At 40.6% G+C, this 24,913-nt stretch overlaps 1 protein-coding gene across 3 annotated transcripts in view; it reads right to left on the reverse strand.

Moving 5' to 3' along the window:
* The window catches only part of PPFIA1 (PTPRF interacting protein alpha 1), a 124,101-nt gene that overhangs the window by 90,498 nt on the left and 8,690 nt on the right, over positions 1-24,913 (reverse strand). For all 3 annotated transcript variants that reach the window (XM_054970189.1, XM_054970188.1, XM_054970190.1), the window contains exon 3: positions 1,440-1,541. In XM_054970189.1, coding sequence (XP_054826164.1) covers positions 1,440-1,541 — 102 coding nt within the window. The remainder of the gene's footprint in view (positions 1-1,439; positions 1,542-24,913) is intronic.

The following is a 24,913-nucleotide window of genomic DNA, read 5'->3' on the forward strand; positions in this document are numbered from 1 at the left end:
ACCATTAACTCATTAAACAGACAAGAACTTATAGGTATTTTTCCTTTTTGACATGATTCGTTTTTCTATAGTGAAAAGATAATACAATTGTCCCTAAGACCATTTGAAGTCATGCTTCACTTGGCTTAATGAAAGAAAAATAGATTTTTTAAAAAACAAAAATTTCTTCTCAACCCTTTAAGGAGTTGAACTTTTGAACTGTAAAAAATTCAGTACTTTAGAATTATACTTCAGCCATCTTTCTGAACACAAATAGGGGAAATCCTCTACAGCTAAAAAAGCCAACTAGCAGGTAAGCAACTATTAAATATAAAAACTTGCAAAACAATGCCTTGAGGAGTAAAATAACCGTGTTTTTAGGAGGTACCAGTTTAAATGTACAGGTTTCTGACTGCACTTTTGGGGATTTCCATTATTGTATTTCTCTAATAATGTTAGCGTTAAATCAGGCGTCAAATAGGTAAGTCATCGTTACGCCTGCTGGAAACTTCTGAGAATGCACTCTGGAACTCTAAATTAAATTAGAAAGAAAATGTTGAACTGTAAGGTCTAATGCATGCTTTAAGATCATGTATATTTGCTATATTTATGCCAGTGTTCCCAGGAACATATGTGTGTTCCAGTCCAGAACGTCATATTCATACTTTTCACCTATGTTTCCTGTAGAGAAAACACAGAGTATGAACTAAGAGGGTCAAGCTAACCTATAAAAGTATAAAAATTTAATATTACAAATTGTGTACACAAACACCATAAAATAAAAGTATAAAAGTTTAAATATCAGAACTCCTATAAAATACACACGAAGTTGAAAATTCCATAAAAATTGATGGAAAAGCCAATGACCATATATATACATCAAACAAATAGTATATCATGAATAATATCTAAAAATGAATTGACCAGACGCGTTTCGGCCCATATCAGCCTTCCTCAGTGGTCATTAAAATTCTAAGTACAGCAACACATATCCAGGAATTAATTATTCCAATAATAATTAAAGTTGAATTAAAAATGGATTAAAAACCAGGTGTTGGTATTAAAATAGCTTTCATAATGTGTAGTTATAAAGTTTTAAACATATTACCATGTATAAACTCTCATGGTTGTTTCACTACACATCTGACCATGCCTGGTACAAACTGATACCTATCATTGGAGATGTGAAGTCTCCATCAAAGATAGTAATGAAAACACAGAGAACTGTGGGATACTCACATGCTACCATCAAGTGTGAACTGGCTATAATTATTTCTGCTTAGGAAGATATTTCATTGCCTGCCATTTTTAGATTTGAGTGCATCACTACCCAAACATTAGCTGTGGTGGTATATCAAATGAAAGTAACGCTTAAGACAAACAATCCCTCTCTGCTTTGCATACTACGTAATACAAGCTATCTAAAGGGTGCATGGTCACACAGAAGAAAGCAAACCAACCCTTGTATTGTTTCTTTCTGCTTTCAGTTCTGCAATTTCTTCTTCCCTTTCAAGCAGTTGTTCTCTGCATACATTGAGCTCTTTAGTAAGTGCTGCAAACTCCTGAAAGACAATAATGCATTCGTTATAGAGGCACCAACCATATGCACTACACACAAGGTCACATAGTAATCTTGACTAAAGACAAGAAAATATACAATGCACCATTACCCCTTGAAATTTTGTTGCATTTCCCACTCAAGATAGCACTGTGACAATAAAACAAGTTTATTATACTAAGCAAGTCATACTGGTCCATATACAGCCTTGTTTATTAATGGCATCATGGTGTGAACTTGTTAGAACGGAACTTTATACTTCACTTTTAATTGCCTTCAAAGACAGAAAATATAACTTGAGCCCAAAGGTACACTGAGTCCAGCAGCCTACTTTCAGGAAGCTAATGACCAAGGTAATATAGCAAATACCACCTCCTCCACTACCATACACACCACCACCTAGTGTCCATTACCAAACTGCCTCTGAACCTGGGGTTCCATTTAATAATTACTACAATAACTACTACTCACTTATATACCACTTTTCTAGACAAATTAGTGCCCCACTCAGAGTGGTAAAGTCAGTGTCTTATTATCTGCACAATACACTTGGGGAGCTTGGGCTGACAAGAGTGGCTTACCCAAGGCTACTAATGAAATCATGGCAGTGATGGGATTTGAATCAGCAAAGTGCTGATTTGCAGCCCAACCATAATGCTACAGTAGCTCTCTCTAGATATTAGAGCTAACAGAAGACGTTACAAGTGTTGGTCCAAAGAAAATCCACAGTATCTATGTAAATTAAGAAGAACCAAAATGACACATGCTGCAACCAAACTGATTTGTGATAATACAGGGTATCTTATGAATTTTGTTTATCATTACTATAGAAAGTAATACATCTAGCTCTCATGGTTTTGTCTAATCTTCTTTTAAAGTGACCATAACCACATACAGGGGCAGTGAACTGTGTGTTTTGCACCTGCTTTTAACATAAAGTACTTCATATATTTACTATTAATTTATTATGGTGAGCAAAAGAGAAAAAGTTACCAGAATACCAAGTTATTCTCTCACCTCCCCACTGGTGAACAGCTTGATTTTTATGGACCCAATTCTGGGTGTGAAATGTGAAAGGCGTGGCAACTCTCTTTTCTTGCTATTCCTTTGCAACAGCAAGAGAATCACTGCTTCCCACCTTTCTTTAACCCAGTGGAGGCGAGAGGAGGGAGTTGGAGTGATTCAGAGGCAGAAGGGGGAATGAGGAGGGGAAACAAGGAAGGGAGGGGGAGTAATAAGTGGCCAACCCTAGTATCAGCTCTCCTTCTCTGGCCAAAGGGATTCTCAAGAAAGAGAGTGCCTTTTTAAAACTGCTGCAAGGAGTTAGATTGGAGGCTTGCTGGTTTGTAAGCCTCCATTTTGCTGTGGCCTGGTGGTGATAGAGAAGGCTGCCAGGCCTGCCTCTCTCAATGGACTCTGGGCTGTGACTTGGCTGGCCTACTGGGACTTCTGGACTGCATGCGTGGATTCCTTGTTATTGGTGATTCTCCTGCTGCTGACTTCTGGACCTTACTGACTGCACCTGGAAGACTGGTTTGAGAGTTGTTTGACTCACAGGGTTATGAATGTACTTATGTATTTATGAAATGTATTTATGAATTGTACATGTGGGATGTTCTAAGTACTAGCACTTTATTGTTACAGAATGATTTGTTAAAGGTGACTAGCCAGTCACATAGGATTGATTTTTGGGCTCTATAAAGAAAGAATTAAGAGCCAAAACACACGAGAAGAAATGCCTAGGTTCAGCACGTGTTCTCTTACCTCAAGGTTTGCCGGGTTCTGTAGGCGTCCTGGAAGCTTAAAGTTTAGCATTTACAGAGCAGCAGGAAGGGAAATACAGGCACCTGTATTTCCCTTCCCCTTCCTGCTGCTCTGTAAATGCTAAACTTTAAGCTGCCAAGACACCTACACTTCCCAACAAACCTTGAGGTAAGAGAACAAGTTTAACATTTACAGAGCAGCAGGAAGGGGAAGGGAAATACAGGCGCCTGTATTTCCCTTCCTGCTGCTCTGTAAATGCTAAACTTTAAGCTTCCAGGACGCCTACAGATCCCGGTAAACCTTGAGGTAAGAGAACACGTGCTGAATCTAGGTATTTCTTCTCGTGTGTTTTGGCTCTAAGTGGCTCTAAACATACAATAGCAGCTTGGATCTAGAATTGAATCTCTGAATAGATTTAGAAATAAGGATTTCTAATACTTGTATTAAAGGTAAAGGTAGTTGAGTACTACACTAGTCCATATATTGTCACAGTCCCAAGGTCCAAAACAGCATGCTGAGGAATACAAGTATTAAAAGGTAAAGGTAGTCCGCTGTGCAAGACCCAAGTCATTACTGACACATGGGGGATTTTGCATCACTACGTTTTTCTTGGCAGATTTTTTATGGGATGGTTTGCCATTGCCTTCCCCAGTCATCTAAGAGCCCCGTGGCACAGAGTGGTAGGCTGCAGTACTGCAGTCTAAGCTCTGCTCACAACCTGAGTTCAATTCTGGCAGAAGCCAGGTTCAGGTAGCTGGCTCAAGGTTGACTCAGCCTGCCATCCTTCCAAGGTCAGTAAAATGAGTACCTAGTTTCCTGGGGGTAAAGTGTAGATGACTGGGGAAGGCAATGGCAAACCACCCCATAAAAAGTCTGCCAAGAAAACGTCGTGATGCACGTCCCCCATTTGTCAGTAATGACTTGGGGCTTGCACAGGGGACTACCTTTACCTTTTAATACTTGTATTCCTCAGCATGCTGTTTTGGACCTTGGGACTGTGACAATATATGGACTAGTGTAATACTCAACTATTTATGGATGTATTTACATATTTATGAAATGTATTTATGAATTGTATATGTAGGATGTTGCCAGCACTAGCACTTTATTATTACAGAAAGATTTGTTAAAGGTGACTTTCATACTGTTCTAGAGGTTGACTCAATGTATATTTCTACACGTGTAATTCTTTTTTTTGTTATTATTTTTATTCATTTTTCATAAACAAATGTATTTAAACCGTGAATGTACTAAAATAACAGATTATTAATTTTGTGATAGTATAATATTAGTGATCAATTCCTATTAAACTTGATAGATTATACTAGCAGTATAAAGATTGCTTAGTTTTCCAGAAGATACACGAAGCCAGAGTAAATAACTGAGTAATACAAATAGCAACAGTGCAACATTTAGTAGGGCTTATAAATTTGCGACTATCTCTCTTAAATTAGTAGTCCTATGAAAAAGGAATTTCTACATTCTTACGCACGCACGCACATACACACACACACAAAATAACAGTAAAAACTTTATCCCCTACCCACCACCCATCTAAAAGGCTATATAATATTAATAAACATATGCTTATACCTCCCTCCCCCCTTTTCACCCCACAAAAATGACTCAACTCAAATTAACAACAAATTGCTGGCAATTTACATACCAAATGCTAAACATAGAATATATGTACAGCCTCTGAGAGACCCTATGGGAAGTATCCTCCTTTGGGTCTGTTGAACAAAAGTACAATGTCAAGGGGCTGTCATTATTGGGAGCAAGAGAAAACTGGCTCCCCCCCCCCCGCCCCAAACCTCAGTACTGCTGGAGCAGTACGAACTACTTGTTACATTTTAAACTACGATTTCTAAGTTTTGATTATCCCCCCTTCCCCACTTATACAGCTTTTAAGGAAAGAAAAAAGATCAGTGTTTCTTGACTCTGGAATGCTTTCCATTTTTGTTGCTCAGTTGTTTCTAACTGGAATTTTGCTCCTTTATAAGGAGTAGGTGGCTGAGCGAGTTTTGTTTTTTGTGCAGATTTTGATGAGTCAGTTAAGGTAATGTCCAGTTTCTGTACTAAAGCTTGTCCTGATTCATGGTCTGATGCATAAAGACATTTGTCTTTTAATTGGACGTAAAGTGTAGAGTATTTGATCCATTTATATTTTATTTTTGCTGCACGTAATGCCTCGGTAGTCAGTTTGAGATCTCTTCTCTTGTTTAATATCTCCTTGGGAAGATCTATAAAAATCTGGATTTGGGCTTCATTACACTCAAGCGGTTTTTGTTCTCTTGCAATCTCCAGAATTCTTTTTCTTGTTTCCCAATCTGGGAACGTAGCTATAATATCCCTTGGAGTTTTCCTGTTTGCTTTTAGGGGTCCCACCCGATAAGCTTTGGAAATTACTGGAGTGCTTTTGTTTGGCTGCAAAAAACTGGCTAGCCATTTAGCTAAGAACGAAGATAGAATTAGTTTTGATGTAAATTCCTCATTCACCCCCCCCCCCCTAAATTTAAGATTCTGCTGGCACACTATTAATTCCAAGCTTATAATTCTTTCATGCATCTCTTCTTTCTCTTGCAGCAGAGTGCAATTTCAGATAGCAAAGAGTTAGAAATATCTAACGCATTATTAGTCTTTTAAATAACATTATTCATTTTTGCTTGAAGGTCAGCTATCTGATCAGAGAGTGGCTTTATAAGATCTGTCCTTTTATTTAAGATATTAAGTCCCATGCTTGCAAACAAAGTTGCTAGATCAGAGTCAGGAGGGGTATTCATTAAAGCTCCTACCTAGCTTCCCATTGGCTGCATTTTGCTTGCGTTACTTGCAATTGCTTGCTCAACCGTCACAGCCTGGGTTGGAGGGGAAAAGTCCTGCAGACGCTTTGCAACTGTGCTGTTTTGCTTCTTAGTCTTCTCATTGTGCTTCCCCAGGTCTGGGAGTGATTTTCATTAAGATGTGGATTTTAGAGGAATTTGGAGTGGGGTAGGACAGAGCTCAGCTCTCAGGCATCCATCTTTTCAGACGTCCCCTACACGTGTGTAATTCTTGATATTTGACAAAAGCATATGATTTTGACATAGTTATGATTTAAATGCTTTATTTCACCCCCAGAGGCTATTCCATCTTATTGCTATTCTTTAAAGATTCCAGCTCAACGCAGAGCCTTCACATTGGCTAGACTTAACTCCTTCCCCTCTAAAGTGCTTTCTGGTCGTTTCTCTGGACTCCCTTATTCTGAACGAGTTTGTGACTGTGGACAAGGAAAGTTAGAGACCTTGGATCATATAATAGTTTTTTGCCCTAAGTGGAGTAAGGAAAGAGAGAGATTTATTATTCCTACTATGTTAAAAGAGAAGCTTCCCTTCCTTCCTTGGGCAATCTCAGTGTTATTGTCTGATAACTTTCCTGACAATCAAACCTCTGCTATAGTGGCTTCCTTTTTAGCCACGGTGATAAAGAAACAAGATTTTCATGGGTTATAGTTTAAAGTGATAATGACGAGTTATGTCTATGTGAATTGGGTATGTTCAAGTGTACAGTTCATATTTTGTTGGTGTTTGTATGGCTTATGGCTTCGGCCGGAAAAGCAATAAACATATTATTATTAAATGCTTTATTAAATGATCGATCATATTGGACTGGTTAACTTAGTACGTTTTCACGATTGTTTTTTCTCTATTGATAAGCATACTAATCATGATACTCTCTGTTTCAATATCTCTGGAGAGTTGAGCAGTTGCTCTTCCTGAAGGCCAACATGCGGCTCTTCAATTTCTCAAAGTGAATGGAGTGAGACCTCCTTGCGGCCTACATCCTCTGGGAGTCTATGAGCTGAGGAAAAATGCTCTTCCCAAAACTTGTGGCCTACATCCTCTGGGGGTCTATGAGCTGAGGAAAAATGCTCTTCCCAAAACTTAAAACTTAAGTGCAAAACCAGCAGGAGAAGAACAGCTGATTCAGTGGCACATCAAATGCACAATGCACCCCACCCCCCACCCCGGAACACACGTACACATTGCAAAACCAGCAACCCGTGTTTGCCCAAATTGCAGATATTTGAGAACAGAGACCCCAGAAATGTTGTATTGCCACTAGGATGGGAAAAGTCAGAGAGAGCTGTTAGGGAAAGCAGGGGAAACCCAGAGAAACAGAGGAAACCCAGAGAAACACTCAAATGAAGCATGCTACTGTTGTTAAGTAAACAGAATTTTACTCACTGCAGGGGTGGGAAGGTTTAAAAACCATGTACTATGCTATTATGCTGTTTTAATGTTTACTTTAACTTTCCTCTCTGCATCAGTTTTGTTATGGAGGTTCCATTTCCTTGCTTGGGTGTGCCTCTGGTTGCGAGATTGACCCTCCTTGGGGAAGCACTTTAAAAAGTTCTCTCAACATTGGGAACAATAGTGTGTGACTGGTCAGCCTGCTCAGCAGGTTCTTGAGTTTTTTTAAGGGGCTTCAGATAGGTTCTATCTGGTGCAGATGTTGTATTTGGGAGTGTGCCTCTGGCCATGTCAGCTTTGGTCCATATATTTCTGCAGTGGGACTCGACTCACCTTGGAGTATTTCCTCACAATAGAAACAAATGGAGTGACTGGGGCACCTTTTCAGGGGCTATAAGGTGGCCCCCAAGGATGCAATCTCCCTAACACTTGGGGGACCTTGAGAGGACAGTGAGGAATAGGTCCCCTGAAATTTGTTGGATTTTGCTTGCAAAATGCTACCACAGTCTTCTAGATAGTGCCCATAGTTTTCCCCATAGGGAATAATGGAGATTCAAGGTGGCTGGGAGCATCTTCTTTGGGGGTGCCATAAAATGGACCTCCATTGTTCAATCTCCCTGAAACTTGGGGGATAGTTGTTTTGCTTTACTGAATCCGAACTGGAGAATGAATTCGGTATTTGGGGAATACTCAAGTTTTTTTCCAGTTCAGTATTACCATACCGAATCAGCCAATTTTTTTTTTCAGTGAACATCTCTACTTCAAACTGCCAGACTCCCTTGAAAATAAGGGGCAAGTTTCCTGAAAATCCTCTATTAACAGCCCCAAGGATGAGGTAATATATATGGGTGTGCAAAATGAAATTTCCAAGCTGAAGATATATACGGAAATCACTGTTCTGAATCGAATCTCTGGTACAGTAACACAATATTCAAGATACTTGAGAATAACAAAATCCTCACCCCCAAATCTGTTTTTTCCAAGTTCCGAAGCTTACCAACCATGCAGCATGAGCACGTTTTTCTCTGACTGTACTGATTTCTGGGAAATAGCATCTCTCCCTTCCAATCAGACCCTTGGAAGGGAGGAGCACAGAGAACTCCAAGCCAATCCCAAGTTGCAGAGAGCTGCCATCCCCACCTTTGAGTTTCTTTCCCTCTGAAAACAGAAAGCCTAGGCTTGTTCAGGGGCCTGTAGAATTTTAACCCTTTGTTCAATATTCTTGAAACTTGGGGGTGCTTTGAAGGACAGGGAGAAGACACACCACTATAATTTTGGTGATATTTGGTTGAAAAACGACTACTCCAGCCCCCTAAAAAGTTCCCTATAAGGAATAATGGAAAAACTGCAATTTTCATACCTTACTTGGTTAAACAAACAACCACAAGGAAGTATGAAAACAGATAGATTTCAGCAGAAAGGAAAAAGTCAATCAGTCACTGTAAGAGCAGGAAAATGAAATTAATGCAGAGGGGGAAGTTATGACAATGGCTGGTCTGGAGCTTTCCTGCTGGGCTGTCAACATTTTAGAAATCAGCAGAAATAAGTACACTTGTACAGAGGGATCTACTTTGGGGATCTGTAAAACTGACCCCCTTTGTTCAATCTGCCTGAAACTTAGCAGGACTTTAGAATAGAGGGAGGACTGTGGTCTGTGCAAATTTGGTGCCATTAGCTTTATAAACAGCTGCCTCAGACTCTTGAATAGATTTCCCATTGAAAATAACAGTCCCAAAAAGGGAGGGGACCACAGATTTGGCTCTTAAACTAGTAATATCCTATCCAGAAATAAGCAATCACGGTAAAAAATTTTCCTCTGAAGTGCAGATCAGAAATTATAATGCAAATTTTCTCAGCCCACACTCCTAGTTATGGACTTATGTGGGGTGTATTTGGGGATGCCAACATCCAGACAGCTACGTTAAACAGCAGCTTAGGCTAGACTTCCACTTCTCTGGTGAAGTTTCAATGCTGCAAAAGGAAAATGTTTGTTACTATTTTTGTTACTTATAAAGTAGCATATCATATTCTATTCAAGACTTATAGTCAATATAGTTTAGGGGAAGGGAAAGGCTATGTGAAAATTTGCACAGTCAATAAATTAATTAACAGATTGATACATGGTCTATTCTATCTATAAGATTCTAACAGTATGTTTCCCCTACTTATTTATTTACAAAATGTATGCTCCCTCTTTCTGCCTTCATCAGAGCCACCAAGGCAACTAACAGATTAAAAACATTAATAAAAACACTTCTTAAAAATCATTAAAACCAAACAAAAACACATCATTAAAGCAATTAAAACCAAGCTAATATATACCTACAAAAGCAGTAAGAAAGGATCGCTTAGGGAACACCAAACGAAAGAAAAAAGACTTTACCTGCTGGCAGAAGATAGCAAAAAAAGGAGCATGAAAAGCTATCTGCAGAGTTTCACAGGTGCCATGACTGAGAAGGTCCTTTCCCAGGTGGCTATCCACCTAATCTCAGAAGGCAAGGGCATATGAAACCGAACCTCAGAAGATGTAGAGGTTGGGTAGGTTCATAAGGGAATAAACAATCTTTCAAGTATGCTGGTCTCAAACATACAAGGCTTTAAAAGTTAGACATCAGATCCTTGAATTCTGCTCTGAAACAGATTGGGAACTAGTGAAGATGAGACAAGACTGGAGCAACATATTCCCTACAACCCACACCAGTCGACATCCTGGATGCAATATTCTGCACCAATTGAAGTTTCTATCTGCATACTTTTCAAGAGCAGCTGCGTGCAGTAATCTAATCTAGCTGTAACCAGGGTGTGCACTACAGTGGCCAGATCTTTTCTGTCCAGGGAAGGCTGCAGCTGACTAGCTAATCAAAGTTGGTGAAAGGCATTTCTGGCCCTAAAGTTTGCAGACAAATTCACAGAGATCTTACTATTACTGAGCCATACTTTCATAGGAGTACCAGAGCTTCAGAAGGTCCTTGTTGTTCAGCAGCGTCTTATCATACTGTATCTGTCTACAAAATTATTAACCACCATCAAAATATGGGAACCGCCCCCCCAGCAAACACTGTACCACTTCTGTGTCCTCTTCAATTAGCAAAATATTGCATAAACAAAACTGTACCATTATAAACTGGGATTTTCAAATGGAAACATAAAAATGCACATATAGCAATCAGAACACAAATGAAAAATGTGTCATTTTTATTTTTCCAGAATTTAGAAACATGCTTACAATAACAAGGGGAGGATGTAAGAATATAGGATTAAAATTCAATTGATATTATTTGTATGCACTTTTTTATCACACAGCAGAAAATGCTTTTTGATTAAACAAAGAAAAAAGAGTAAGGGCTTCCACAGAAACATATGAACACTGAGGGGAAATGCCCAAGTATACAAATATGCATCAATAAGTAATTTTAAGCATGCAGTACAGTGTGGATTTACCTGAACTAAAGTGTTCAAAACATATATAACTTTGGGCCCTCACTGGGGTAGCCCGGGCAAGCTTGATTTTGTCAGCTCTCAGAAGCTAAGCAGAGCCAAGCTTCCTTAGTAACTGGATGGGAGACCTCCATCAAAGACCAGGGTTGTAGAGGCAGGCAATGGCAAACCACCTGTCAGTCTCTTGCTTTGAAAACCCCACTAAGGGTCTCCATAAGACAGCTATGACTTGATGGAACTCTCTACCACCACCTATCTTAGAGGGCCAAGAGAATTGCACAAACCATTCTGTTCTAATCCTTATTTCTGCCAGAAATATTGAAGAGTTACTATTAGTCATGCATAACCTCACTCCCTGTCATTTTGTGTTTGGCTCTGCCTTCTGCAGTGGTCATATGGTTGCAGCCACCACCTGTGTCAGAATTCCTAAGGAGTCCACAGGCTCAAAAAAGTTGGTGAGTTCTGCAATAGACTGTGCTCACTACTTTTTTCGTTTTAGTAGTTTGGATTTTGAATTTAATTTCTCAGTCTTTCTTGTGTTGATTTTAGCCTATCTTCAAAACTGATTGTCGAAGGCTTTCACGGCCGGAGAACAATGGTTGTTGTGGGTTTTCCGGGCTATATTGCCGTGGTCTTGGCATTGTAGTTCCTGACGTTTCGCCAGCAGCTATGGTTGGCATCTTCAGAGGTGTAGCACCAAAAGACAGAGATCTCTCAGTGTCACAGTGTGGAAAAGATGTTGGCAGGTCATTTGTATCTACTCAGGAGGGGTGGGGTTGAGCTGAGTCATCCTGTAAGAGTTTCCCAGGGTGTGGAATGCTAATGGCGGGAGGCTTCACTGTATCCTTAGGAGGTTCTTTTGCATATGGATTGGTGCTTGATGTGCTAATCTTCTCTGCAGGGCTATTGTCGAGTATAGAGTGTTTTGTTAGCCCGGTGTTTTTCAGAACTGGAAACCATGCTCTGTTCATTCTTAAGGTTTCTTCTTTCCTGTTGAAGTTTTGCTTATGCTTGTGAATTTCAATGGCTTCCCTGTGCAGTCTGACAAAGTAGTTGGAAGTGTTGTCCAGTATTTTGGTGTCCTGGAATAAGATACTGTGCCCTGTTTGAGTTAGGCTATGTTCAGCCACTGCTGATTTTTCAGGTTGTCCAAGTCTGCAGTGTCTTTCATGTTCTTTTATTCTTGTCTGGATGCTACGCTTTGTGGTCCCGATGTAAACTTGTCCACAGCTGCAGGGTATACGGTATACTCCTCCAGAGGTGAGGGGGTCTCTACTGTCTTTTGCTGATCGTAGTATCTGTTGTATTTTTTGGGTGGGTCTGAATACTGCTTGAAGGTTATGCTTTTTCAGATGGGAAAGCTTATGAAAAAGCATAACGGAGCAGGAAGTGCGTCAAAGCAATAGAGTAACAGGCTGGAAGCGGCGGTTAAGGGAAACCCGGAAAAGGAAGAGCACCATTTTGAAAAAGGGAAAGGGCAAGACCTCAATTCAAGCGGAAGTGGGACATCTTGGAGAAGGTTAAGGGCAGAAGCTTCAAGTTAAAACCATAGAGAAAAGATGCCCGCCATTTTGCATACCGGAATTGTTTAATTGGAGAAGAATTTGTTTTAAATAAAGGATTTAATTTTAAAAATAAGTTACATTCGCCACAGAGTTGGGGAAGAGAGCGGACTCGTGGGAGCAAGGTAAAGCCAGCCCCACGATGTTGAAGAAGGAGTGGCAGTCGGCGTTGGAGAGTTTGGACAAGAAAGTGGCGGATGGAAATAAGGAGATTAAAGATATGATAAGAGACATGGTGAAAGACTTTAAAGAGACACTTAAATCGGAGGTGGCGGAAGTAACTAAGAGTATTGATGAGGTCAAGAAGGAGTTACAAACGACGCAGTTGAAAGTGAAGGTAATGGAGGATGAAGTGGACAAATTGTCTGTTTCTTTCAAAACAGAAACTAAGGGTTTGCAAGGAAGAATGGTCGTGATGGAATGTAAACACATGGAAAGACAACTTAGATTTCGCGGGGTCCCAGACGCAGAGGGAAAGTCAGCCCAAGAGCAGATATCAGAAATACTTGCAGAATTTTTGGATAAAGAAGTGGAAGAAATTGTGGTTTTACTGGATGTGGTGTACAGAATCAATTCAAAATATGCAGCTCAAAAAAATCTACCAAGAGATATGATAGTGCAATTCACAACGAAAAGAACAAGAGAAGATATTGTGAGTAAACAGTTTCAAAACCCTCTGGAAATTGCTGGAAAGAGTACGAATAATGAAAGAGCTACCTAGAGGAGTCTTGTTGGAGAGGAAGAAATACAGAGAACTGGTTCAAATGTTGAAGGATTTGAATATCAGATACAGATGGGAAATACCAGAGGGTTTGAGTTTTGAATTTTGCACTCCATGGTCATATTCTAGATCTTTTAGGTAAGTCTTTTTCATTGTCCATAAAAAACCTCTCCATCTCATGACTAGACCTGATTGTTTTTTTGGCTGTTTTATTAGGTGAGTACACATTTACAAACATTATTTCAATTATTAAACCTAGATATCAATTCCCCCCCTTTCCCTCCCCCCTTTGAGACCCCATTGTGGAGAAAGGTGGGCTATAAAGAAAGAAGTAAAGAAAATAGCTAAAGATGGGGGTGGGGGACTGATGAAAGTAGATTGGTTGGTGGGTGGGAAGGAGAGAAGGAAGCAAGGAAAGGTTAAGATATGGGGGTTGCTAAGTGGATACATGGGGAAATGAAATGCCCCTGCAAATCCTTTTTTTTTTAAAGAAATTGGCAAAATTATATCTTGGAATGTAAATGGACTTAATTCACCTTTCAAACGTAAATATTTTCCATTGGCTATCTAAACAGCATTGTAATATAATTTGTCTACAAGAGACTCATATTAAGAAACAGGATGTAAAATATTTGAAAAATGCCAAATTGGGAAGGGAAGGTCACAAAGCATCTTACATCGGTCTCCTCTCCATTTTATTCTCACAACAACTCTATAAGGTAGGTTAGGCTTAGAATGTGTGAGTGGTTAGTGAGCTTCCACAGAATAGGGATTCAAACGTGGGTCTCCCAGATCCTACTTTGAAACTCTAACCATCACACAAGGCCTTTTCTTGTGAAGTTGCTGCTACTGAACAGTAGTCAGGCCTGGCTGAATCAAGCAAATTGGGTTGTAGCAAGTAACCTGGTGGTTACTGGTGGGCCTGGCTCCTCCCTCAAAGGTCAAAACAGCTCTGGAAAGGGACCTGCCACCATCCCCCTGCTCTGTACTGACAGAAACCAAGTGTTGAAGGTCAGCAATACTGTTGTGGTTGCTTGGCGATGGCCACAGAGGCATTTCTTTCTTAAAGATACATGTCCTGCTTCTATTATTTTGGAGGGTTTTAGCAACCCAGTGTTTTTTAGATTTCAGAGTTTTCTGCAAACCTGGGACTTGTCTAGGGTTTATAGAAAGATTTGTTTTGGTCTGTTCACAGACTTGCCAATGCTGAGAATTAGATATATTAACAAGTGGGGGACCTGAATTCTACACTCCTTTCTTCCTCTCCCATCACATTCTCTTTCCATTCCCTGTATAGCCTCTCTTTTCCCTTTTCTTCTTACCCACCTCTGTCTGCCCTCTACCCCCACCCCGGGCAGCCTCACCTTTATGGCCCAGTTGCATGGTGCAGCTGAGCCAGGCCCAGCTGAGTGATGAGGAACCTGCAAGGACTTGCTAGAGGTATGTCACTTCCCCCACATCCCCTTTCCCACACTATTTACTCGTTCTCTCTATCTGGTAGCACCCATATGCCCACATTTCTCTATGTCCTTCCTACTAAACAACTTAGCTTTCATCTGCCCCCATCTTCACCTATATTTATTACTTATTTCCAAGAGAGCGTGCACGGGTGAAAAACCACTAGATAAGTGCCAGGCCCTCTCCCCACCCCCACCCCCGCCCCTGGATGGCATAGGGACCTGGCAAACCTACTTAACACCTCTGGAGAGGGAAAATCTGAAGGGGGAATAGAATCCACTAAGGAAAGCACAGGTGCTTATCAGCCCTCCTGATCTTCCAGTGGCTGGCTGTTACTGCAGCCATGGAAACGCTTTTCATTTGAATGAGGTCATCCAATAACAAATCCTGCCTTACAATGCACACACACACGCGCACACAACCTCTGCTTTCTGTAAAGTTTGGTAGGCACCACACTGCAGAACCCTGATGTAGGGTATCAGGAATCCCTACCCTTCCTGATACTGACACCAGCCATAAATACCAAGCAGGATGGACAGAATAGAAAAGCATAGTGAAGTGGGGAGGCACTGGCATAGAGTACCCACAGCTGTTTGTTCAAGTCCTGCATATGGCTAAGAATCCCAAGCAGGAGTTCCAAGTGAGGTTGAGATTTCTGGAAAGCCCACTGGCTGTGTCACACATGCACCATTTTGGCTGGCACTCAGTGCACTGACTCATTAGTAACCAGCCACTTCCATTCTGGAGCAGTCCATCCTTGCTCTCACCCCTCCTTACAGTTATGCACCTTAATGGCTTATCAGATGCCAGCAGTGATCTGGAGGAGGGTGCATTCCCCAAGAGCATAACTGTGCAAACACAGGACCACCCCTCTTTGTTGCCTCCCTGTGTGAACTGCATGCTGAAGACATCTGAGATCAGTAACAAGCAGAGGGTGGAAATCAATTCCTATCCACAAAACCCCAACAAAACACAAGGCTGTACAGCAATCCACATGCTTGTTGAACAGCATCATGAACACAAGTTATATATGAACACAAGTTATATGAATGTGGTTGCCAGTTCTTTTTTCTAGCAAGGCTCCTGGGCCTCAAGCAAGCTGAACTGACAGGCTTACAGGACCACATTGAGATAATGACTAAAGGGGAAAAGACTACAGTTGCCTCAAGTATGGAATCACCTATTTTTCTCTAGAGAACATTAGGGCTATTTTTACTTTAGAACATTTTGAAGAATTTTTTTTGTTAAACTTAGAAGAAAATACAGTCGAACTAACAATAAAATAGGTTCAATAGAACTATGACTGCAGAAAAGTGAACAAAGATGAGAAAAAATAAAATAACATCTGACACTAAAGAAAGAATTTTTCAGGAGTTATTAGGAAAAATGTTTAAAAATTAATAGAAAATTAATAATAGGTGTAAAAATGATGATAGACTCTGATTTAGTAAACAAAGTTGAGGATTTAGATAATAAAAATAGAAGAACATGTATAAAATTAAGGATGCTAAAAGAAAAAAAACAGAGATGATCTTATATAATATCTTGAAAATTTATTTACTGGGTTGCTCAGTACTAAATTTGAGACAATGTAGCTATAGACAAGGCATTTAAAATTAATGGATATTGTGTGACATAGAAAAGTATCACAGTAATTTTTGATAATATAAACACGAGAGATACAATTTTGACTATAACAAGACTAAATCCAATAAAAGCACCAATGCCTCCAGATTCCTGCATGGGCAGGAAGAACAGGAAAGAGGCTGGCGGGGGATCCCAGGGAAGCCCTCCTTTTCCACCAATCAAGCTCCCCTTGCTTTCATCTTTCCCAAAATGAAGCAAACTGCAGTTCTGTGGAGCTGTTTTAAGACGGGAAATTATGCATGGCTGAGCTGGAAGCAGCAGTCAGACAAGATGCCTACACTTCCCGTCAAAACCTGTAGGAATCTGACATGTGTCCTCCTTGTGTCAGGCATCACTTGTAGCTTGGCTCTAAGACCTTCAGATATGAAGTTTAAGGATTTCACCATACAAGGATCTTTTTTATGAAACTGGAGGTTGTAAAGAATTCATCTGCACGTTTAAAAGTTATTCCAGTCTAAACCCATTGATTTCGGAGAGCTTAGACTGGAGTAATTCTGTTTAGGACTGTACTGTAAATTGTTCGATTAGTTTTTGGAGTAATTATGAGCCGCTTGTAAACGGTTTAAACCTTTCAATTTATTTAGACCCTTGCTCTATGGATATTAAATTTTTGACAGTTTACTCTTGTCAACAGTTTAGTTGATGCTTTCACATACTACTTTGATAGTAGTCCCAGATTCCTTGTTAATTATATATTTGTTTTAACAAATATATAATTAACAAGAAATCTGGCACTCCCTTTAACAAATTTTGGTTTACTCCTGTAGATTCGGCTTCATGAGTGTGATACTTAGTGATGTTTAGAACATGTAAAGGAAAAGAAGTATAAGCAGAAATAATAAATACTGCCCAAACACATAACGTCTTGTGCTTGCAAGACTTACTTTTGCACTGTGCCTAAAAGCTTAATTCCAGAAGTGCCAGTTAGCATTATTAAACTGTGTACTTGCCTTTCTAAAAAAAACCCTCAGTTCTTGCCCAAAGAAGCTTATAGTTCAACCACCTTTGCCTCAAAAGAATTTAGTCTTCAATATCCATAGATTTTGTTCACAGCCTTGTGGAAAATGCTGTTTCTAATTAAATCTGAATAAATTAATGCTGAAATTACTTGTGCAGGGAGAAAAGGGTGAAAGAGAGACCATGAGTCACCAGCACATGCCAGCCTAGAACATTTGATTTCTGTTTGGTTGTCCAGAAGCAAAATGCAGTTAACACTTTTAATTCACTGAAAACTAGGTCTCTCTAATTCTGATATCTGTTAAGAGTTGAAGCACTGGGGTTTTCCTTTAACTAATGTACCTACCTTTTCCAATTGTGAATTAGGAAGAGAAATTACTAAAGGAAAAGCTCCCCTCTCTCTCACACCCATTTTAAGTTCTATAGATAAATGCCTCACAGCCTTCCCTACATCACCTACTATCAAATAAAACAAATCATAGGAGAGTCTGAGTGTTCTTATTGTGAAAGCTTGGGAACTTTCCTTCACAGTCTGGGAGACTATTAGACTTGATTTGAGAGCTGTGAAAATTATCTTAATGAGAAATCCAAATTTTTGCTTCTGAAAATCAAATGTAAACCACTAGAATATGCAAAGCACGGTTATTTTATGGAGCACAGCCATATGGAAGATCGTAGTTTCTGCAATAGGTTTATCCATAGTTGGAGTGATGGTAGAAGATATCCTTGGGTATCAGGTTTTTTGTCTTGTTCCCCCCGCCCCAAGCATTTTTGAGAACTATTGATTTTAAAAAACTGTTTTTATCCAACACTTCTATGGAGGTAAGGAAGGGCACAATACATACTTCCCTGCCTGTTTTATCCACACAAATGCCCAATAAGTTAGGGTGCAACAATACAACTGTTTCAAGTTCACCCAGTGAGTTTCATGGTAAGCAGTGGTTTAAATATGTCTCCCCCAATTTTAGTTCCATATTCTAACCCACAGGCTCCCAGAACAGGACCCATGGGTTCCATAGTGTCCACTGAGTGTTTTCCAGAAGTGGGTGGGGCCAGGTGGAGCTTTTGTAAAGCAGGGCTTCTGATTGGACATTGGAAACTCTGCTTCTACAGCAGCTGCAATCAGCAACCACAGCATAAAGATGCCCAGCTGTCGAAGGAAAGCAAGCTGGCTGGCCTGGTGGGACAGGGGAGAGCAAAGACCTCCTCTTCCTACTCTGGTCCCAATGCTGCAAGCCTTTTTTGTCCTGAGCACCCTGGCTCGAACAAATGCAAGCTTGCTGAGCTAAAAAGGAAGGGAGCTGCAAAGGTTCCTGTCCCTGCAGGCTCTGTTTTTCAAGATAATGCAAATTCTGGACAAGAAGAAAGCTGGCTGATCATGTGTTTGGAAGGGGGAATTCAAGAGTAGTTGGAATCATAGAAAGATGGTAAAGTGAAAATATTTTAAATAAAACAGTACACATAAGTAGGGATGTGCAACAAAAAAAGATTCTTGCACTTTTCTAGACACTTGCAAGCAGCTAGAAAAGTGTAGGTTTTAAACGTACTGCCCCACCGCTTATTTCACCCAATGGGAGGGGGACAAGAGAATCACGTCATTCCCCTTCCATCAGGTGAAGTAAGCAGCAGGACACTAACTTTCAAACCCTGTGCCATTTGCTTCAGCTGACAGGCAGGGAGGAGGCTGCCCCACCAGACAGCTGAAGCAAGCACACGCCCCAGGATGCTTTACATTTCAAACCCTGTGCCTGCTTGCTTCAGCTGACAGGTGGGGAAGGAGGATCCTTCCCAGCTTGTCAGCTGAAGCAAAAGGGCATGGGGGTTGAAAGCACCCCAGCCGGAATGCTTTAAATTTAAAACCCCGTGCCCGCTTGCTTCAGCTGACGGGCGGGGAAGGAGAGTGGCTTTCCAACTCCCTCCTGCCATGTTTTTCCCCTATGGGAAGGGGAGGAAGGAATTTCAAAGCAAACAGCACTTTCTGGCTGTTTGCAAATGCAAACAACCAGAAAAGTGCTGTGGGCTGCTCCTACTTGACCTGAAGCTTTCCAAAGTGATCCGAACCGCTTCGGAAATCTTTGACTCAGTATTTCCAAATTCGGCCAGCAATGCTGGGCCCAATTTGGGAATTCCGAATCTTTCCGAATCAGGAACAATTTGGGGGGGGGGGTTCCCCAAATCAGAATCCCAAATCGCGCACCCCTACATATAAGTAAGTGTGTAGGGGTGCATGTAGTTCTGTGGTTGGCTATATCTTCTCAGGTAGTCATTTTGGGGTTGTGCCCACCCCACTGTATCAGAATTCCAAAGATGCTCAGTGTTTCAAAAATGGCTTGTTCCTTCTATTTTGGCCAGCTGCTTGCCAACAGGGGAACTTGCTTCATCCCCCTTTAATGGTATACAAAATCAAGACCAAAATAAATGTGGGTGTCTTTTAACAGTGAGCTGTTGGGCATGCTAGTACTATGGCTAGAGGACCATGTTTCCTTCCCTTTATGTACACCTGATAAAAGCTGACATGGATGCAGAAGAGGACTCAAGACCACAACTATATAGCTTCCTTCAGAGACCCCCCCCCCAACACTCTGCAGTGCTCTTGCCCATGGAGAGCACGGTGTTACCATTATCCCCTCCACTGATGCATTTTGCCTATAGGTGGCCGCAGCCTGATGTCAGAGGTGTGTAGTCATGACAGCACTGGCTGTCTCCGTTGGCTTGTTAAAAGGGTATCTCCATCAAGATCTTTTTTACGATTGACGGCTCTTGCAGAAGAGAGTGCTGTAAACTCAAATGTGTTTTCTGCACCTTTTTGAAGGGTTTCTTTCAAATTCTTCCTCTACAACAAATATGCCCAAGATAGAGACAAGCAGCAGTGGCCATAACATATATTAACCAGCAATGCCTCTAGGCCTTGGGCATGACAAAGATGAGCCATCAATCCTATTCAATATATATTTAACGTAGCATTAGCCTATTACTCTAGCCTGTGTGGCTCAGTATAAAAATGATTCCTGACATGACCCCTGTCTTTGCAGATTAAAGGATATGGATATTAAAGGACAGGCATGGTTCAGACATAATGGCAAACCATGGCTTGCTGTTACTTAAGTAAACCTTAAAGTACTTGTCAACTTCCTTGTGAGAGCCCTGAGATGAAGGCCATCTCTCATAAGAGTTTACAATGGTTTGAAGTGCGGGAAAGGACAAATCAAAAGGTTTATGAGCTGAAGCCACAGAAGTCAAACTTCAATACATGTCACAAGCTTTAAGACACTGTTGCCAAAGAGCAATGGTTTTTAGATCTGATGACAATAAACACACAAGGGTTGAAGGAAAACATTTATTAAAGAAGATTACAGAAATAAACAACTTCAGAACAGAGAATATGCTTATGCCCCTATACTGCTGCCCAGAACCCCAAGAAATGACAATAGATGGACCCCTGGTTCTGGTCAGTTGCACAGCGCCACCCTGCAGTTCAACCAGAGCTGAGGTTTCTATTGTGTAGTGGTTCTCTGAGCTTACACAGAAGCTGGCTAGCTTCTTCTCTTTTCCTTCAACTCTTGGTTTATTCTTTTGGGGGGGGTCTGCTATGTTCGTCTTCCTCTCTGAGGACAAGAAGGACTTCATTTGTCATAATTGCAAGCTAATAGTGTTACTAGAAGAAAAAGTGAAAAGCCTGGAGGAATGGATTGGTACCCTTCAAGAGATCAAATAAAAAGAATTTCATCAACAAAAGTCTTCAGGCACTGCAAGGGGCTGGGAAGAGCGGCAGAAGCAACAATAAAACAGAATATTCTCCTAATTCTTAGAGCACGAGCCAGAAGGCGCAGAACAAGACAGCACTCAGTGCCACTGGAGCTGAAAAATCGATTCCAGTCCCTTGCTGACGTGACAGAATCACCGGCAGATGTACAACAACAAAGATCTAAAAGAACAAGTAAGGACACCATGGAGTTAGAAACAAATAACATCAGAAGGCAAAGGAAAGTCTTGGTGACTCTATGCTGAGGGGTATGGAATATCATGTGTCCAGCCCTGACCTCATGGCCATTTTTAGGGTATGGCATGAAATGATTCATTATGGCCCCATCATAAAGTCAAGAGGAACAGATCGAGGGCCCAATGTAAAGCATCATGGTATGCAAAGTTGTGGTCTACTCTTTGGTCAAAAAATGTGAGACTAAAAACTTTAGAAGATCCGCAGGAGCATAGATGAAATTGTGCCACTACACCAGGGAGTCACTTCCCTCTGTAGTTCTGTCCTACTGGTCCACTGTGACAGTGATGATACAGCGAATAAGGTCTTTGAATGAACTCCACTTTAGATTATATTAAGCCTAGAAAGAGTTCTCTTCTCTTTCTGGGCTTTTAGCTTCAAAGTTAAAAAAAAAAAGATAAAAGAACAAAGTTAAGAGGACAGAGCTGAGTTTGACCCCACCAGCTCTTTCTCCTTCTTCTCACAGCTTAACTGAAAAAAGGAACCTGGGAAATACTCTAGGATGAAAACAAAGGAGTATTTATGCAAATGATTTCAAGCTGACATGACCGAATCACTGGCAGATGTACAACAAGAAGGATCTGAAAGAACAAGTAGGGACACCAGAGAAGTATAAACAAATACCATCAGAAGGAAAAGGAGAGACTTGGTGATTTGTGAATACTGAGGGGTATGAACATCATTTGTCTAGGCCTGACTCCATGGTCCAAGAGATATGTTGCTTGCCGGGGTAAATCTCAAGTATACCACAGACCAGATGGCCAAGCTAGTCAAACCAACAGACTATTACCTATTTGTGATGGTCCATGTGAGAATAAACGACATTGCCATGAACACCACTGAACACATTAGAGCTGACTATGAAGCCGTCGGGAGGCAACGGAAAGGAATGGGGGTACAGGTGGTATTCTCTTCAATCCTGCCAGTCAGAGGAAGATGAAGGCAACAAGATTATGAATGCAGCCAGTGGCTGCATTCACGGTGCCAGCAGGAGCGATTAGGATTCTGGGACCATGGACCAAGTTTTCTTGAAGGTGGCCTGCTTGCACACGATGGACTCCAGCTGTCAAGGATAGGGAAGAATGTATTTGGAAGGGACTTCGGGAGATTTCTTGGGAGGGCTTTAAACTGACATCATAGAGGAATGAAGACAACTGGCATAGGAGTTTCAGAGAAGGAAAGCAAATAGCAAAGGCCTTCTTGGAAAGGCCAGGTCAAATAGGGGGAATGTGGATGGATATGATGGGAGCCCATTTGGCGTAGTGGTTAAAAGCAGCTGGACTATCCTCTGGAGAACCAGGTTTGATTCCTCACTCCTCTGCTTGAAGCCAGCTGGGTGACCTTGGGTCAGTCACAGATTCCTGGAGCTCTCTGAGCCACATCCACCTCAAAAGGCGATTGTCATGAGGATAACAACAACACGCTTAGTAAACTTCTCTGAGTGGGCGTTAAGTTGTCCTGAATGTTATTATTATGAGTTATTCAACAAGAACAGGAAGTGTTGTAGAGGAAGTGGAGTGATGATGTATGTGAGGAAAGGGACTGATTATCAGGAAATACTGGAAGAGGAGAGTGACAACCATCTGGATGAAGATAAGGGAGAGAAGGACAAGCAGCATTGTAGTTGAGGTCTGATACAGACCATCTAACCAAGGAGATAAGGTGGATTATGCCCTCCGTGAACAGCTTAATAGGGTATCCAAGGAACACGAGCTTGTAGTTATGGAAGGCTTCAACTTCCCTGATATGTGCTGAGAGACCAACTGCTAGAAGATAGAATTCAAAATAGTGGGTTCAAAATAAAGGAGGGAAGGTACCAGCTAGACATTAGGAAGAACTTCTCGTTAAGAGTAACTCAACAGTGGAATCAGCTGCCTAAGAATGTGGTGGGTTCTCCCTCATTGGCAGTCTTTAAGGAACAGCTGGACAAATATTTGTCAGTGACGCTTTAGGCTGTTCCTGCACTAGGCAGGGGGGTTGGACTAGATGGTCTATAAGACCCCTTCAAACTCTATGATTCTATTCTATGATTCTATCAGTCATCAAATCTAAAAGAACCATTGCCCCTGGCAACACAGACACTTACTATAATATGGAGGAGGGACTGAATATCCAGCCTGATGATGAATTCCAGGAAATTCAAGAACTTGCACACAATTTTGGGATATTAGGTTGGTACTATTAAAGTTGTACTACAACTTGGTTTTGGAAGACTTGTACCAATAGACCAATAAGATTATCCACAAACTTTGTTTACAATGGTTCAAGTATCCCTTTTTCTCCACGCAGGTTTTGCCATGCATTTTAATAACCTGAAATTCTAAATCCAGTCATGCAGGAAATAGCTTAAATGTCTGCAAAAGCTGCCTGCTTTAGGTCTAGCAGTAAGAACTGTTTATAGCATTATGGTTTATTAGAGGTATTAGTTAATTGGACAAACTATTTTCCACTTTTATTTGCAAAACTATACAATGAACCTTGTTTTTTAAAAAACAAGCCCTTTACATATTCACATTCTTTTCCACGCAGTTCATGCTCTGTATAAGCTAAATCACTATAATCAGCCATCTTAACAGCAAGTAAGGCAATTTCTTTTATAACCATTAGTATTCCTCATGCTTATTCATGCTGTGATTTTAACTGCAACTTGTTATATTTGTCTGACAATTAAAATGAAACATTTCACTAATTCAAAAAGTCCTTGGTCAGTCACTGAATATTTTCACCTTTTACTCTGATTTACCTTTTACTCTGAGATTTAATAAAATCTCTTCAGTGTTAAGACACAGAATTGTAGAGCCACACCCATAAAAACTATTTTAAATTTCGGCTAAGAATCCAACAAAAATCAGATATACACATGTTTGACACAGCTGAAAATGTTCAAACTAAAGACCAGATTTTTACTATTTACAATTTGAAAGCAGAAAGTTTCAATTTTAGCACTGCAAATTATTCAGCACTACATACTGTTCCGTTCTTTTTTTTGGCATAATTAAATGCTACATTATGTTGAGTCTGAAAACAGGTTAAGTCAAAAGAACAAAATTAACTTATTCCATTAACTTATGCCTAAGTTAACATTTTTTGCTGTATAATAAAGACATTAACACCTGGTTTACTGCAAGAATTATAATCATATAACATATCAAGAAAGTGCATCTTCTAAATCAGTATTACCAATGTATAACATTGACTGAATCATCAACATTATTTCCCTTGCATTTAACAAGTTTTTTGTGAATGCCACAAGCCAAGACCAGAGAAAGAAATAATTTCACCCTAGAACATCCTTCACAATGTTTGCAGCCTACCCCTTCTTCCCCCATGACTTTAGATAGTTGTGTGCTTAGACAGCTTACCTATTCAAAAGACATTAGCATTAACACAGGAAACAAGGCTAGAGTACCAAATGCCCCATGCAAACTCAAACATGGGCTCACTGTCCTAGTTTCACAAAGCAGTTAAAGGGTTAGATCCCATGAACTGTAATGACGGAAGATTTCATCCCTTCACTCTCTCTCCTGCACCTCCTGACCTACCAGTCCATACAGGTACCATAACCTTGGTACTATGTTTTCCAGAGGTCAGAAAGAACAG

This window comes from Eublepharis macularius, chromosome 2, assembly GCF_028583425.1.
Source record: "Eublepharis macularius isolate TG4126 chromosome 2, MPM_Emac_v1.0, whole genome shotgun sequence".
NCBI lineage: Eukaryota > Metazoa > Chordata > Lepidosauria > Squamata > Eublepharidae > Eublepharis > Eublepharis macularius.